Raw genomic sequence first — 18,363 nt, 5'->3', positions numbered from 1 at the left:
CTGTTGGTGAGCGATGGTTCCTTGGGAGATATATCAAGTGTGCCTACCCAGGACTGCTCCTGTTTGCTAATGGGGGCAGCAATCCAAACATCACTTTCTTTGTACAAAGACACAGGCTTTGTCTCCATGGCAGCAGGCTCAAGAAGGAACTGTGGGCGTCATTCCCTGCACAAAGCCCTCACTGATCTCTTCCCCCCTGTTGTATCCTGTCCCCTAGCAACTGCCTCCCTCTCTCGGTGCCATTTATTGCTCCTGAGGGTGCAATCCAAAGGAAGCGAGGAATAAACGAAGCGAGCTGGGAGTCTCTTGCTTTACCAGAGCAGTTTGGGGGCGGGGGGGGGGGGGGATAGCTGAATGCAAGGAATAGTGGAAGCCAAGTAATGTTCTCAAAAGGTGTTCATCTTAATGCTACTCACTTGTTGAGGGAGAGAGATGCCATTGTAAATCATGGATTAGTATTATCGTGAGAATCCTATTTGAAACCAGGGCTATCTAACTCAGTGCAACCTTTGAGTGATCACAGCTGTGGTCTAGAAGCCACTCATATAATTTGCTATCTGACAGCTTTTGATATGGAGACACTCATATATGGATATGCCCTAATATCCTGCAAGACAATATTTCCCAGTACTTTTGGGAAACCTGAACACTCATTTTGCTTAAGTCAGATTTGTTGCGCCTTGCTTTGTGCATGTTACAGTCTGTTGACTAGCTATTGCCATCATTACATGGTTAAGGGTTTCCTTATTTGATGGAGCACATCTAAATGTACCTAAAAGCAAATGACATTAGTTATATGCATCTATAAAGAACAGCCACCATTTACTTCAATTGAAATCTACTTTTGAGACCTTTCCCATTTGCAATAGCACTTTCAATCTACTAACTAGAGAAAACTAAAGGGAGCAAAAAGAAGGGGACTTACATAATCAAGAAAAGGTGGGGGGCTTTTCCTGCATCAGCCCTTCTTTGAGAGCATTTTAAACACCAACTTAAGCAACATCTTAAACAGGATGTTGGCCAGTGACTCTGACATTGCTACTTTTCTTTTTTGTGATTTTTCCTAACTTTTGAAAGCTAGTATTATTTTACAGCTTTTATTTTGTATTTTTGGAGCCGGCTAATATAAGCAATCACCATGTATTTGGGATTTTATTGTATTATCTCAATTGCTGTATATTTGGAAACCCCATAACTATTTTCTACTAAGGAAAGCAAAGCATCTTAAGCCTATAAGCTTTTTTTTTAGCACTTTTCTGCTCCCAGTGGATTAACTTGTTAACCTGGAGAAATCAGTCTGTGCATCACCAAATCTGTTAAAAACCTAACCTTTCAACAAGGTGAAATAGATAAATAAACTCTTGGGTCTTTCTGTTTTCTTGCTTGCACATGGACCATGACCTCAGGCTATTCTCTGCAGGAGTACCATCTGGTTCTTGTTATCCCAATACCCTGAGATATTGGGAGAAGAGAAAACGTGGGCACTTGGAGGTGAGGCGAAATTATAGTAAACTGGTGTTATTGAATGTGAATGAATGAATCCTGCCACAGAGGCTATTCTAAAAGGGTAGAGAAGTACAGAGGCATTTTTTGAAATCACTTAATACTGTACAGGAAGTACAAATTCCTGTTTGACAGGGCCAGCCAAAAATATTTGGTGCCTGAGGTAGAGCAGCAAATTTTCTCATATGCACCTAGGCCAAAGTACATATTCAACCTTAGTGTAAGGGATAGAATATCCCATAAACAAATTTTCCTATGATCGGAAGTTTAAGAAAAAGAGTGAAAAACCATTCGGATTTAATTTCACAAAGCTCATATCTGAAGCAGTTGCCTCCTTTTATCTAACTGTAAAGTTAGTCCAGGAGTTTGAATGCTGGACAGTTATGTGTTGAATCTGCATAGATGTAGGTGAAGTGGACACTTAAAAGAGTCTCTGCTAGTTATGGGTCCCAGGAGTATGCATACTATGCAAAGGCGAGCCAAATGCACAATCCGTGCTCAGAGCATGATAATATGATGGAGATAGACTTCTTTGCCCCTAGAGTGGCCACGGAACAAGGTGTTCTTGTCACATCTGAATGCTGTGATTGTTCCTTCATGTATTGATGTACATTTTTAAAATAAAAATACAGCTGGGGTAGACAGGCAGGGAAGAAACAGGAACATAAGAGTTCAGGGAAGCACACAAAGCTGACATGAGGTAAGAAGGATATACTGCGATGCAAATTTCCCCGATGTTATTGTATACAGCCAGCCCCCCACATTTGTAGATATAACTTCTGTCAATCTGATTAATATGGTCTATCTAGGTCCTCCAGTCCAGCTCTGCAGTCAATTTCCACAGGAGGTTGACTATAGAGTCACACTGAAGAAACTAGGGATTAATTACCAGAGAGATGTCTTCTCAGGTAAAAAAAAAATTATTCACCTTTTTACCACTTAAATGGGCAATGTGAGAGGCTGACTATATGTTTAAGCATCTGTGTGTAAAATGACTGTCCCCAAACCAGTGTCCAGTTTGGAGGGCATTGCAATAGTATTAGCATTTGCACTATTTGGACAAATCACTTACTTTTCATTGGTGTGATGAAGGGGGAGCCTTTCTGTTCAGGAAATCTCAAGCCATCAGACACAGAAGTGAGATCCCCTGGCTTGAGCTTTGAACAGACAACCATTTGACTTCTGTAGCTATTCTATGCTGGTTTTGTAGAGTGTTCTATTCTGGCTTCATGGGCAAGCCACAGCTTGCCCCTTGTCAAAGCCTAGACACAGGTGGTGCTTGAACCCAACAAAGAGAGCTCTGTGTATGTGTCCCCTAGATCAGTCTTGCTCCTGGGGGAGGGCATCTCCAGCATGCACATGAGAACTGGAGCTTGCATATAACAGAAGGCATTTCTTGCTTTCAAGATACTGCAAAATCATGGCAATTAAATTATTTTTGTTACTGGGTGGAGACATAATTCAGTGTTTTCCAAATTTTTATGACCTTGGAGAGAGAACCCATCCACTCCCTGGCATTATTTTCATAAAAAAACATGGTATTCAGAAGCATCTAGCCATCCTTTACACTGTAAACACTGTATCCATCTAGCCATCATTTACACTGTGGAATCACTGTTAGGCTGTGAACTCATCAAATAGAGGAGCAGCTGCTGTTTGGCTGGGGAACAGGGAACAACACTAGGCTCAGACCATATATGACATTAAACATATCACTTATATCTGTGTAAATTGTTTTAAAACTGGACAATAACTTTTGTGGGAAGGATAGGGCCTGTGCTGTACAAGCAGAAGGCTGGGGGACATTGGGCCAAGCTTTTTAGATGTGCTGAGTACAATTTCAATCACCACCAGCCAGCATGGTCAATGGATGATGACAGTTGTAGTCCAGCATATCTGAAGAGTGTCAAGCTGGAGAGACTAAACTAACTCTCCTCCTGTGCTATAGTTCTGGAAAACATATCAAAAAACAATCCAAAGCTACTATTAGCCATTGGTGTTAACAGAAGTTTGGTTAAGTGCATTGAAGCTAGGTGGAAGATAACCTATTAGGTCATGAAATATCCAGGATGTTTCCAGTTCTCTTTAGCACAATGTCAAAGATACATAATATTCTTTCCAAGTAAACCACCCCTTGAGAAGAATAAGAAATGATGTGCTTCCATTTAAAGACCACATCAAGTGAGTAAATCCACTTTGGGGTACTGGAAGAAGTTTATAAACCAACTAGCCACTATACAACATATTGAAAGATATGTGCCACAGGAGATGTTTATTTTCCACCTAATGTATTGGTTTATTGAGGCTAGGGTAGTGCTTATATCTTGTATATGATGTAGTCTCTCTTGGGCTGGAGTAGAGAAGAGGAAGTATGATCCTGAATAAGAGCGGAATGGGTTAATGTGTACTATGTCCTGTCCAAGATGCTATGATCTCTGTTCTTGAGGAATTGCATGGCAGGAGATTTGACTGTATAGCCCTTGTGTTCTCTTCCAACTCTATGAGTCTATGATTCTAAAATTAATATTTTTTCTGCACCTCTCTCACTTTGGGCATCATCCCTTCTCATCATGCCCAGGATTGGGTTGGAGTTGGTCTAGGAGACCTTTTCAGCTTTCATAGCTGTTCAGCAGAGAAGAGAGCTGTCTCTGAGGTCTTGTCATTAAGTCTCTCTTGTTGGAATAGCAAATAGGTGATGACACCAACTCCTACCTCCACTGTCCAGCCACTTGACCAATTCATGCTAAAAGAGAAAAAAACATTTGGTCTTGGGAGAAGCTGGTAAAAAATTGCTAATGCTCCCCCCAAAGGATGATTGAGCTTAGCAAGGGGTGCCAATGGCCCCCACAGGAGGAGGTGACTCTCGAGGCTTGTCAAAGAAGATGGAGGAGGACATTTCTGTTTTCAGCTTGCCATCTGAGCCACCCTCACTGGATACAGCTTCCTGACCACACTCCTCGCAACAGCAGCAGCAGCAGTCCATGAAGGCCTGGCCCAGGGGTTTGCAGAGGCACAGCAGCAGCACAGGAGTAACTGAGCACTTGAAGAACAAGAAGAACTGGTTGACGAGACTTAGCAGGTCCAGCGTCTGCTTAGACATATCAGGGGACAGGTAGGCCACAACAATGTTGCTGACATTCTCTGGAATTGTGCAAAGAGCATAGATGACTGTCAGGCCAATCACTGTGCAATTGAGTTGGTTCTCACACTGCCCATGCTTATTACCCCGGCAATCAGTCTTGTCTGTGCTGCTGATCCTTCTGGTGACCAGCTGACAACTGACAGTGAAGAGGATGGGTAGGCAGAAGTAGCATCCAAAGTACCACCACATCCTGGCATTCTGGTAAGTGAGGACCAAAGAATAAATTGATTCAGGCAGATCTTGTGAAGGCTTCATGGTGCAATAGTCAGTCACTATGCCAGAGGTTGGAGAGGTGTCCTGTGCCAACTGCCAGAGGAGGATTTCTGGTGTAGAAAGGGTCATGGAACCCACCCAGATAACAGCGAGCTTGGCAATGATGGAGTGACAATGTTCAATGGGTCGGAGTTTGGCTTGAGGACTGGTAGCTGCATGGAATCTGTCAATGCCCAAAGCACAGAGGCTGAAGGTGGTCACTCCCAAGGACGATACCTAGAAGCAAAGAACAGAAACAGGCTGTTGTCTAGTGCAGTTTAGCTGGCCAAAAAGGCCTGTTTGGTTTAAATGTAAGAGAAACATGTTCAGGTAAATAGATTACTCAATTAAAATATCTAGTGTAGTTTCAGAGAGGCTGTCTTGTGAGCCCTGCCTCTACTTTTTGCCAGCTCTAAATATCTTCCAGGAAACCAGACTGAGGCCTCACCTGACACATGCAACAAAACGTGTCCACTGCACCAGTCAGTGAGCAAGTCACACTTTAAAATACACCTTTGCTTAAACTTTCTTTCAAATCAAACTAGAATAACAAGCAAAGGATTAAGATGAATCTTACTTCTTGATGCACTTCTTTTCTACTTACACAATTTATTATTGAATAGCTGGAGAAACATTAAATTATCCTCCACCTGTAGTGGTACCACTCGAGGACTCCTATCATCTCATTCTATATCATGTGGATCAGACCTCACTGATTCATACAGCTGGCCCTCCGTTACCATGGATTCGTCATCCAGAGTTTCAACCATCCATGGCTTGAAAATATTCCCCAAAACAACAAAAATCAGCACCCTACCCCTACCCAAAAGACAAACCTTGATTTTGCCATTTTATATGTCACTATTTTATTATGGCATTGTAAATAATGGAATTTGGGCATTTGAGATGTTGGTATCCATGGGGATTCTTGAAACAAACCCCTGTGGATACCAAAGGCCCACTGTACTTACCAAAACCAATTAGTACTTAATTGCGGGTGGAGAGTAGGGACACACTTGTAGTGCAGAAGAGATTCCCAGGCCCTTATTAAGTTCTCCCTAACAATCTTTGGTTCTGAAAACCCCTTTAAACAAACCACCCCTACCATTCTGCTTCTTCCTACCATAATGCATCCGCTCTCTGAGCACCAAATGAGTTCAAGTAGGTTTGTTGATGTCCCCAACCAGTCCTTGTAAATTTCCGCTGCATTCAGAGCCCTAGGAAAACATCCCTGTTTGCCAAAAAGGAAGAGGGCAAAGTGTGCAGCAGAAAATGCCAAAGACTGGGTGGGTTTGAAACACAATGAACCACATGAATAAATATCACTTGGCCTGCCCCCCCCCCCCCCCCAGCAGCATTCTCTATTACAAACACTGCTTTCCCTTCGCCTCAGGAAACACAACGCCCCATTTGGACTACAGATTACCCAAAGGCTCAGGGCCCTAATTGCAGGCACCCGCTCACTTCTGAAGGGAACAAGGGACATTCATTGAGTGCAAGAAACATCGGAAATTGGGAAGAGAGGCATACTTTCTACAAAATTTTTCTATGTCCTTTTAACTGGAGCCAACCCTACAATTAACAGAGCACTTCCAGGCTACAGTTTGTGCTTCTAAGATCTGCTTCTCACAGTGCTTTTTAAAGAAATGGGTAAATGCTCTCCCAATATAATCTTAATCTGGAGATATACAAAAAATTCAGCTAATACTTACAATGCCCACACTTTTCTCTGAGATACCTTTAGGAGTCTAGAGATGCTTGTGGGATGAGCATAAAGGCCAGCCCAGGGCATTTTGAGGTGAAAGATTATGGTATGTCAACAATGATTATGGGATATGGTCTTCTACCACATCTGGCAACAACAGACTTCACAGAATGTACACAACTCTGCCCTCCAACACATTGCTGCTGCTGCTGCCCCACTTTGCCTAATGATAGGGCTGCGTAATGCTGCTTTGCATACTACTTGTTCAGTCGGTTGACCCATGATGTTCAGAAGCCAAGAAAGGGAGGGCAAATGTTAGAGGGCTATAACAGGGATATAACTGTATATATAAGTTATTGCCTTCCTAGCATGAATGCTGCACCCCCAATGAAAAGTTCCTTCAGACCTCAAATTTGTATCACAGCAGAGTAGCACATTGAAAAGTGTTCATACCTAAAATTCTTATATTTGCTATGTTTGCATTTTCTTGGTAATCTTGCCTTCTCTTTATCTTTAGATGTCTAAACTATATTTCTAAGTGTTCAACTGAAGTTTTAAGCTACTACAATACTAGAAATGAGTGGACTGAAGGAAAATTTTAATGGTGGGGTGGTGAATTCTTATTTGCTGAAGCAATGCCCTGATCTACACCTCTTCTGGAGGGAAGATTGTGACAGTGATTGGTGCTTTCCCGCTATGCAAAACAACACATAACTTTTCCATGGGTCATCGAAATTAATAATTCAGGCCTCGAAAACTGTCTTCGACATACATGAGGCTGACTTATACATAAATATATACAGTAGATATCCCTCCCCACTTTATGCAGAAATAGGGCAGACCTGTGAATAAGCATCATCGCTGTCACTTTTGGCTGAAGCTGATGCAGTGGCAGGCTTTCAACCTATCCCTCACAACTCTGTGCAAGTCAAGAAATAAACTCACTTTAAAAAAAGGGGGGGGGTGTCAGGGGGCAAGGCTTTTGATCGAAACTAAGATCAATTTTAACTTCCGATATGATATGGGATATATATATACAGCTTTAAAAATAGAGTGTACTGAGCAACCAGCTAAAGCAGTGGTTCTCAACCTGTGGCCCGTGGCCCAGCAGTGGGCCGCAAGAACAAAAATCCGGTACGTGAACCTCCTTCTTCTTTATTTTATTTTATTTATTTCTACCCCTTTCAGCAGACCTGATCATTGCACTGGATAGACCACATCAGGTCTAGATTATTAAATATAGTTTCTGTGGGCTAGCAGATGGCAACTACTGGATGGCATATATTTTGTTTCAGAAACTAGAGCTGATGTGGTCAGGCTGTGGCGCAGGCTGGAGAGCAGCTGCAATCAATCACTGCAATGAATCACTCTGACCAGGAGGTCATGAGTTCGAGGCCTGGCTCGGAGCCTATGTTTGTTTGTCTTTGTTCTATGTTAAAAAAGGCATTGAATGTTTGCCTATATGTGTAATGTGAGTCCCCTTCGGGGTGAGAAGGGCGGAATATAAATGCTGTAAATAAATAAATAAATAAATAAAATGTGGTCTATCCAATGCAATATTCTGAATAAGCACCCCAAGTAACCAAACCAAATTTAAATTTGATCAAAAACTGATTTGTAACCGTTTTGGTACAAATGTCGGAGAGTGGTCCCCGGTCAAGTGGGCCCTGATCAAAAAGGGTTTGGAACCATTGAGCTAAAGTGTACAACGTTTTGATTCTCAGGCAGACATTTTTTCTGACTATACAGTGGCATCCTCTGGGAGTGATAGGTTCTATGATTGCATGAATAAGTCCTTGACCCATGACAGTATTTCTCTGTTTTTCTACAGCAAGCTCTTGCCTGGCCCAGTAGCCAGTGATCCTGGCAAACAAAGCCATTGTCTTTTCTGCCTCTTCCATGCACTGAGCTATTCCTACAGCCAAGCTTTGAATCACTCACAGATGTTCTACCACCTGCACTGCTCTCATCTTGCCTTGAATTGGAAACTCAGAAGAGAAGAGCAGAGTAGTTGGCAGCTGAAGTGGCACGTTCTCTTCAAGCAAGCAAAGATCTATTATTACACTATATGATTGGGTGGGTGGGGGTAACTAACACATGCAAAAGACCAAGTCTGAACAGCCGTATTACACATGCCACACAAAAAAACTGATAAACAAAGCTTACAAACGTGCAGTTGCATCCAAACCCAGCATCTGCCAACTTTCAAAATACTGCTACTCTGAAAAAACACCATGTACACTTAAACTCCCAGGAAATAACCAGCCAAGTACTGCAGTTATCTCTTGTGCACAGCTGATTCTAGTGCTCCATTTGTGCAATCAGAAACATTATTGTCATCATTACCATAACCACTAATTTGGATATGTTTTTGTACCACCACTGTGCATAGTGCTTAAGGGGAGAATGGGGAACTTATGGCCCTATAGATATTGTCAGGTACAACAAACAGTTGCCTGACAACTCCCTCCCAGAGGAAACAACAAAAGGGAGAAGAGGAGATAAAAGCAGTGAAGCAATATGTGGTTGTCCCAGCTGTGTATGCTTAAATCCAGATTTACTGTAAGACATAGATACTATAGGACTGTTCCCATCCACATTGGAAATAAAGCCTGTGTAGTTCATTCTATGTTCAGTCCTACCATTGCATTCAAAGGGCCTTTGTGCCAGCTAAGTATATATAGGATTCATCCTTTCGTTCTGTGATTCTCAACCTGTGGATCCCCAGATGTTTTTGGCCTTTAACTCCCAAAAATCCTAACAGCTGGTAAACTGTTCCAGCTGGGATTTCTGGGAGTTGTAGGCCAAAACACCTGGGAACCCACAGGTTGAGAACCACTGCTTTAGTTGAACATTTTGAACACTTCCTTAAGTCAATCTGCTCCCACTTTTGTGCCATGGAAGCCAATGCAGCTGGCTCAGTTTGGTCTCCCTGAAAATCACTTCCCTTTGTTTTGGAGTGCTAGTGGCGAATAGAAGCCAATGTGGTGTACTGGTTTGAGTGTTGGACTACAACTCTGGAGACCATGGTTTGATTCTCCTCTCAGCAATTGAAAACCACTGGTGTCCTTGGGTGAGCCTTTGACCCAGAAAACCCTGTGATAGGGTTTATCTTAGGATCTCTGTAAGTTGGAAACAACAGTAAGGGACACAACAACAAATGGGATCCTGAAGGGAAATATTAAACATCCCCAGAAAGCTGTAAGAGGCCCATAGGGTACATAATTCCCATCTCAACTTGAAATACATTCAGAGTATTTTTTGGCAGATGCAATTTGCCTGTTCACAGACCTGACTCAAGTGCAAAAGGAGACATATTCCATTAAACTTTTGGTTCTGTTAGGACCGTTCTACACTGCCATATAATCCAGTTTATCAAAGCAGATAATCCACATTATCCACTTTGAACTGGATTATATGAGTCTACACTGCCATATAATCCAGTTCAAAGCAGATATAGTAATCTGGATTTTATAAGACAGTGTAGAAGGAGCCTTAGTTAACAACACCTGTAATGATGAGAAGCTAGGCTGTCATTACACACTGGGTGAATCTCGGGTTTCAACTTACACCCATTGAAATTAATTTATAAATTTGTTAATTAATAAAAGTTCATATCAGCTCAGCAATATGCAGAATCACCTGGGTCTACCTTGAGATTCTACCTTGAGACAAAATCCTACATATGCCTACAACAATTGACTTTTTACATCTTTTAAAAGTGCTTTATACTACTTGAAATATTTTTTGCAATGCTTGGGCAGAGTGAAAAAGTTTCCAAGATCATTAAAAAAAGATTGGTCTGCCCCTGTTTATTTTCTGTTCCTTTAAAAGTGGGTGTGACAAGCAGACAGTTGAGAAGCACTTCCCAACATGTTGATTCAATGCGGTAGTGAAATTTCCTTGAAATTCCTGAATTTCTGTTTTTTTACATGACAGTTAAAAGCATAGGTTTCTGCCCACAGAAAAAAAATAATGGGAATCTGAGGGAATAGTTCTCAGATTCTGAATTGATCCGGCTAGTCAAATCCTTTAATAACAGCACTTAAAGTGTCGTCATGTTTTTCTCAGGTCTTGAAAAGCTTGAGTTATTTCCAGAACTTGGTGAAATTATCTTCCGAAGTGCTGCACAGGATAACTACCTCGTGTCCATGTTTGCTGAAGGATTGAGGAGTTTTGTAGCCCAAACATCTGTGCTTTTTTCTGCATTCCAAACCTCTGTTAAAAACACAAAAACAGACCAGCTGCCAGGCTGTTTACTCCACCACACTTCATAGCCCTGAGTATTATTCTAAGAATAATAATATTTTCTCATAGTTTGCTCATGTTATCTATGGTCTGTTAATAGTCAGAATTCCTGTTGCTGCCCTACACCAGCAGCTGCAGGTTTTCCAGCATCTCACAGTGATGGTGTGAGACGGCAGACAAAATTGGCTTCCTACTAAGCATCTTATTTCTCTACCCTGTTTCCCCTAAAATAAGACATCCCCAGAAAATAAGACCTAGAAGAAGTTTTGCTGAATTGCTAAATATAAGGCCTTCCCCAAAAGTAAGACCTAGCAAAGTTTTTGTTTGGAAGCATGCCCGACAAACAGAACACCAGAGCATGCAGGATCGGTGAATGTACGTACCATAGAGTGTTGTACATGGAAATAATGGTAGTAACAAGAAATTATTGATAGGATTCACAGTTTGACTGTACAGTATATAATAAATGTTCATTTTTTGTTCAACAATAAATGTGAATTCTTATTCATGGAAAAATAAGACATTCCCCTGAAAATAAGACATAGCGCATCTTTGGGAGCAAAAATTAATATAAGACACTGTCTTATTTTCGGGGAAACACGGTAGTACCCTGTTTTCTTCATGATCATTGTGCCAGAAGGGTTCCCACACCACTGCTGCTGTAACCTACATGCACACAGTTAAGTCAGTTTACTGACCCAACAGGATTCTTGTCCTACAAGAAAATTTGCTCAACTCCTTTAATACTTGAGATTAGATATTTGCAAAAATGTATAACTTGAGTACAGCTTTTGATTGTCAGCCTCCAGGAAGGGTTCATCCCTCACTGATTAAAGGGAGTTTTTGTGTTATATATTTTATTTATTTTCTGACATCTTCCCAAGGGGATAAGATTTTGCTTGTACTAACTTGTACCAAGAATTAGCTATATATCCATCAATTCATTGTGATGGGGAACGTGGCCTCTTTATTTTCTTATTTGTTTTAAATTTGAATATTGTTTTCTTCCAGACTGGAATTATGTAACCATCTAGATATTATTGGACTGCAACTCCCAGCATTCCTTACCATCGGCTATGGTGGCTGGGGATACTGAAGCTTGCAATCCAACAAAATTTGGAGGACTACATGATTTCCACCCCCAGTATAGACATGACTGCTGATGTTCAAACTAGAGGTTGAGATGAATGTATAATCTTAATGTTTAATCTAGGTTCTCTTCCACTGCAGGAGATCTGTATCACAGAAATCAGATTTGTGATTTAAGCCTTTCCAATGACCAATCATAAAGCAAAACAGCTTTCCTTATTGTCAACTGTGTCAACTAGGGCTTCACAGAATTGCAGTTTATCAAATCTGCAGAGCTGCATGATTCCCAGAAAAATAACACAGATCAGATGTGCATAGATAACGATAAATTGATAATACTATCTGCGATATTACATTCTTCATAACACGGAAGACACATAGGCCCTTTTTCATAGGCATCCTAAGGAGCCCCCGATGGCACAATGGATTAAATCCTTGTTCTGGCAGGACTGATGACTTGAAGGTTGGGTTGCTGACTTGAAGGTTGCCGGTTTGAATCCAACTCGGGGAGAGCGCAGATGAGCTCTGTGTAGGGACATGAGAGAAACCTCCCACAAGAATGGTAAAAATATCAAAAACATCTGGGCATCCCCTCGGCAACGTCCTTGCAGACGGCCAATTCTCTCACACCAGAAGCGATTGCAGTTTCTCAAGTCGCTCCTGACATGAAAAAAAAAAAAATAGGCATCCTGGTATTCTGGAAGGCCAGCTGTGCTGGGTTTGCCCACTCACTGCGTGGCGTCAATCTGCTTTTTTTCATTCTTGGTAAGGATGAAGAACACATCTTCACAGGAGGCATAAACATGGCTAAGTGGCAATGCAAAGGGATCAGCCCAAGCTCAAATGGCATATAGTAGCATGCAACACAAATAGGAACAACAGAGGCATAGCTTACCTCCATGAAAGGCACAATGCGACAGGAGATACTTCCCAGCAGTCTCTTCTTGGTAATTTCATTGAAGATGATCACTGGCAGACAGAAGAAGAGGATGAGGAAGTCCCAGAAGGCAAGGCTGGCCAAAATGGAGTTCCAGGCACTTTTCATATAGTAGTTGTGCCAGACGATGCACATCACAGAGAGGTTCCCGATGATACCCACAGCAAAGACAATTAAGGACAGGAACATGACGGCATATGCGCTGTAAGAGCTTTCGGTGACTGGATACAGAGGGTTCTGGATCTGAGGGCGCTTTCCTAGAGCCACAGTCCTGTTGTCTTGTGGTTCTGTGGCTCCGTGAACTGCTGGGCTTCTTTGGGGCTGGTATTCAGATGGGTCTGTGCTGGACTGTACCTTGGTTGGTTGGAAGCTGCCTGAGTTACCAGGCCGAGGAAACTCCACTTTTACTCCTGGAATGTATGGCTGGGAATCTTCATCCTCAGTGCCCCTCCGCATCCTTCCCCATTTCAGTTGGTCTTTGGAGAAAGGCCACCCCCTATAGTTGACCAGGGATCCTGACCTTCTCACCCTGCCGAATTCTCCCAGGGTCTCCAGCAATGCATCTTTGGGGGTGATGCGCCTTGTTGAGTGAATGTCTCCAGCTCTTTCTGCCCTCCTGGAGGACGTAGGAGGCTCCTGAAGAAATGGAGCAGCAGCGCCTTCCTTTACCGACGTCTCTAGAGGCTTCAGGAAAGTCAGAAAAAGTATAACAGTCCGAAGCAAAGACATCCTTCCTTCTGCCCAGAGAGGAAAAATTCACAAAGGGAAGCGGAGGTGGCCCTGCAAGCTGTGAGAAGGGAAAAGAAAAGAAAAATTCCCACACTTCAACTGGAGATATTCAGAGGGCAGCAAGGGAGGGAGGGGTGGGAGTTGGAACCAAGACGGAAGGCCTCTTTGGTCTGCCTCTGCCAGCTTCACTACTGTTCTGTATTCCCTTAGATCTTTAAACAGAATAAAAAACTGTTCTTCCCAGTAATTTATTCCACTTATCCTTTGTCGGGCCACAGGCCCCCTGGTGGCCAGGCCACAATAGCGACAGGCTGCTGTGAAAAGATCAAAACCCCCAGCGTTGCATGAGTGAGAAGAAGAAACCCTGGGAGAAATAAACCACCTGTCTCAGCAATAGATGCCCCTTCCCAATTCTTTTGGTGGTATTACTTCAGAGAGAAAAAGGCTGTTTGACTCAGAAACAAACAGCTTCTCCTTGGCAGTGCCCCCCTGAGACTAAGCCAAACTACTAGCAAATTCTTCATAGGTCGTGGTACAATTTTGCTTCCAATGTACTTATTTGTTATATTGCTGGCCTTGAAAAAAATGCCTATGAAAGTGCCCGAAGTAAAGAATAAATTTAATCAGAAGTACCAAGGGACACAACCAAGTAGCGGTATCATTTGTTCACGCAGAACTGGGGAAAGTTACTTCTTTGTGTTGCAAAACTTCCTGAATCCCTGTGCCAGTGAGAATTTTTGCGAGAGTTATAATCTAAAGAAGTAATGTTTCCAAGTTGTCGTTTCATGCAGCAGGCTGCTGGTGGATACCTATTCACATGATGCATTCTGATAGGCATATCAAGCATATTGGGGACCTGGATCAATGCACTCTTTAGTGGTGGTATGAGCTCACACTTGCCTACTATTGAGGCTATTGATATCTCACTGCATTTCAACAGTGTAGTGGCAGTGACAAAAAAGATGCTACACTTCCCTTTAAAAACACAGTGAGTGGAAGACTTCCAATTCTACTCAAAATAAGATGTGTGCTTCCTGTTTGTTATCTCACAACCTTTGCATGTCTATACAATAGAGACATGTATGGCATGAGCGATCTGTTCCAGGACCCTTTGTGTAATACAATGTTCATGTAACACGGAACCCTATTTTTCTTACCTGAAATGAATAATGCTTCAGGCTGCTAGCAGAAGCACATCTCAATTACTCTGGGGGACCTAGGAAATACCTAGAGAAGTGATCTTTCTATGCCTCCAGTGCAATTCTATGGTCAACATCAGGCAGAAATTCCAGCAGAAGTTGGCCATAAACCATGTTGGAGGCCTAGAAAAGATATTTTTTAGATCCTCCAGAACAAATCTTTGGTATTCAAAGCTCTTTGCCTATGGATGAAACTGCATTCAATGTGCTTACAGCAGGTCTACTGTACTCATTAATTTCTAGTTTGCATATTTTACTATTACATCCATATAGTAAATATGCAGAGCTGAAAAACTGGAGGGAAGGGGGACAAATTCAAGCAACTAAATTGAGAATTGTCCCTGGTTAATGGCCAATTTGCCCTGTTCATATTTGCCTGCTCATACTGATCTTTCTGACTCACCATGACCATGGTAGCCAGAGAATTCTGGGAGTTGAAGTTCAAAAGTAATTTCCTCAGGTTCTGTCAATCATCTTTACTGTGATGAATTTTTAATTTGCTCAACCCACCTGGTACTTTTGGTGGCTTAACTGGAAGAAGCTTTCATAGAACATCTCATTATAAGCCACTTTGAATCCTGTACAAAGAGGAAAATTGTAAATAAATACATAAATGCTGTTTTTTTACAGTCTCATAAGACACGGCTTATTTTGCTGTTACAGACCAACATACCTGCTCTACAAATTAGTGAGTTAATATTCTTTTTTCTTTCACTTCCTCCCTTCTCCAATGCCTTCCACAGGACAGCACTCTCCGGATGTTTTGGGCCTCAGTTCCCATTAGCTTGTGCCAACATGGTCAATGGTCAAGAATACTGGGATGTAGTCCAAAACATCTGAATGGAATCAGGTTGGGGTCAGCTATTTTACAGCTTTCCAAAAAGCAGTACAGGACCATAGAAAAGTGGCTGTATTATCCTAATTGAACAAAACCAAGGAAATATGGAGTTGTACTGGAAATGAAGAGCTTCTAATCTGTCTTAACAAGGCCATTCATTTACTTTGTGGACTGAGAAAGGGAGTGTGGCTGTAACAGTGTTATCTCCAATACATTATAGGTTTATTACCATAAAGCTGTTTCCTGTCAATGCAGTCAAGGAATGTTAATGAACTCCAATTCATAATATCAATGTACCAGTAAGAGAACTTTGATGCTACTGTGATGTTGCCATGGGCCACTCTCAATGGCACTGGGAGCATTTGTATTCCAAAAAAGCTCACCCTTTTAAATGGTTGGGTGAGTAAACATTTGTTTTTTAATCTCTGTGAGCCACAAAACATCTCAGAGGTGCAAGAATCTGCATTTCCCCACTCTGCTTTAGATTTCTAATAATCATTTTCAGTTACTCCTGTTTCATTCCTTATGTTCACAAAAACAAGATGAAAGATCTTAACAGGTATACCAGTTATTTCTTCCAGAGTGTTGATGGAAATTGAAAATTCAAGTGTCAGCATGGACAAGCTATTAAGCAATTACTAGGAAATAACACCTCTTTTTACAGCTAACTATTGTGAAAATATTGTTTATAAGGGACCAATTCTTGTAAATGTTGTGTGATTTCAGTTCTGCTAAATCGTGGGTTTGAGGGCCTGAAGTGTCTAGCTTCCCAGAAGGCTGAATGAGACATAGATGGGTAGAAGGCAAACACAGAGGTTAATTCTCAATGGCCAGAGAGGATGTCAGTAGAGAAAGCACTCCAAAGCACTGACATGCTTCAATGCATGCATACAGAAATATCTATAGCACTTTGTCAGCAGTTTGTAACAAAGGATTTTTCCTGCCCTAAGTTTTGACAGGTTCAGGTTCAGGTCATGGCAGGATTAGATCTGCAGGCTGGTTGGCTGGGATGTGCCATCTATCATTGTTGCCGATTGGCCTCTAGTTTTGGAAGGAATTTAATAAATTGTAATTGCCCAGTTTGAGATTTTGTGGCCATTACTGGTTCTGCCTCTCATGGGGTATGTGAAGGAAAGGATGTGGATGGGTTTGAGGTAATGGATGCTAATGATGGGAAGTTTCCCCAGTGTAGGGGGGACAATGGTCCATACTGGTGAAACAATTAATAGCAATGAGTGTTAGCCAACCTGAATAGGTTCATAGGAGGAGGGCAAAAGAGGGCATTAGGCAACTTCTGTTATCACTGGTTTTGCTTCATTGTTAGGTGTGTGAAGGCATTTTTAAGGGATTGTGGTAATTGTGGAGTTGTCTCCAGTAGTCCTGGGTGTTGTGGAGCAACATTCCAATGAAATTAATGAAAGATTACTAGCAGGCAAGGAAAAACTCAATGTGTGCTAGCTGTATATCTCAATGGAGCCACAGACAATAATTCATAATTTGGGGGTCTGATTTCTCAATAACATAAATGAAAACAAATATGTCTAATAGTGTGAATCAGTCTCTTTATGACAGTAAGATTTGCATTATTCTTAAAACACACACACATTCTTGTACAAGAGAATATTCCATTCCGATGCCATTAAGATTGCAGCAACACAGATGTAGGCTGACTGTTGTTGTTGTAGTAGTAGTTGTAAACTACCATCAAGTTAACTTCAGTTAGTCAACTTCAAACTAGTGTGCTGGTTGTTCGCAATCCTTGAGAAGTCAGATTTAGCTACAGTGACACATGCCATGATTACATCCCAGTTAAGACTACTGTAACACAGGGACTACCTTTGGAAACTTAAGGTTGCTGTTGCCTAATCAAAATGCTGTTGACTAGGGTTAGGTACAAGGATCACGTGACTCTTCTTTTGAAAAAATATAGACAGCCATGAGATCAATTGCTGAATTTTGTATTGAAACTTATATAAATCCCGTTTATTCAAAGAGTCTAGTCTAATTGCAGTTAGCACCAGGGTTTGAGCCTCAGAAAGCTCCATATAAAGCACAGACAAAATGCATGTGGCACTCTTAGGTTGTTTTTATGAGTCAGGTTATTTCTAAGGTTGCTTTGTCACTAAGCAGCCAACATCATCCCCAATTTTGGTTGTGGAAGTTTATAAGTGAGGCATACTATAGCCATTTCAGCACAAGATTTCTAATCCCTCCAAAAATGGGGGGATTGTGTGGGTGGGGGTGACAATGGGAATGCTGTGCCATTTGAAGTCCCATTAAGGCTAATTTCTGGTATACATGCAAAATTGTTTGATGTTTGCTTTGAAGCTGCAAGGAATAGTTTTCAAAGTAGCACTTTCAGCTTTTTCTTATTGACATTTGATCTCTTTATGGAACAAGCTCCACCGATAAGGACCTAATGATTGTGCAATGTTATGTGGGTGATTTCCTGTAAGGCAGAGAAGAGCTATTTTTAACTCTATTTCACAAAGGTTACACAACAGATGAATGTGTCATGGAATTTCTGTAATGACAACAGCAGCATGTTGCACAAAGGAAATCTTGGAGAATGGCAAGTAACGTATCAGGTGTAGCTGTAGAAGATAAAGGCATCCAGCCAGCATGCCATGTTACTAACAAACCTAAGCCAAATCATGAGTCCAAATTGCAATTCTAATTGATCGCAGTTGGGTTTTCAATCCCAAATTCACTACCCTGATT

The 18,363-nt window shown here is 41.6% G+C and overlaps 1 protein-coding gene across 1 annotated transcript; it reads right to left on the bottom strand.

The window, feature by feature from the left end:
- Positions 1-3,748: 3,748 nt before the first annotated feature.
- On the bottom strand, positions 3,749-13,949 carry gpr37l1 (G protein-coupled receptor 37 like 1). The gene is made up of 2 exons (XM_003220573.3): positions 12,835-13,949; positions 3,749-5,134 (listed from the first exon to the last, which is right to left on the bottom strand). Exons 1-2 carry the CDS (start codon positions 13,603-13,605, stop codon positions 4,325-4,327), a joined length of 1,581 nt encoding a protein of 526 aa, XP_003220621.1. The 5' UTR covers positions 13,606-13,949; the 3' UTR covers positions 3,749-4,324.
- Between the last annotated feature and the right edge of the window lie 4,414 nt (positions 13,950-18,363).

The sequence above is a fragment of the Anolis carolinensis genome, chromosome 4, assembly GCF_035594765.1.
Source record: "Anolis carolinensis isolate JA03-04 chromosome 4, rAnoCar3.1.pri, whole genome shotgun sequence".
NCBI classification, from domain to species: domain Eukaryota; kingdom Metazoa; phylum Chordata; class Lepidosauria; order Squamata; family Dactyloidae; genus Anolis; species Anolis carolinensis.
Note: the sequence above shows the minus strand (reverse complement) of the source record. Positions and strands in the feature narration are given on the sequence as shown.

Bases quoted from the DNA above. Each gene is read 5' to 3' on its own strand.
- gpr37l1 (XM_003220573.3), bottom strand. From the start codon at position 13,605: ATGTCTTTGCTTCGGACTGTTATACTTTTTCTGACTTTCCTGAAGCCT. The intron at 5,135-12,834 runs GTAAGCTATGCC...CTTTGCTTCTAG, and splicing joins GCATTGTGCCTTTCATGGAG to GTATCGTCCTTGGGAGTGAC.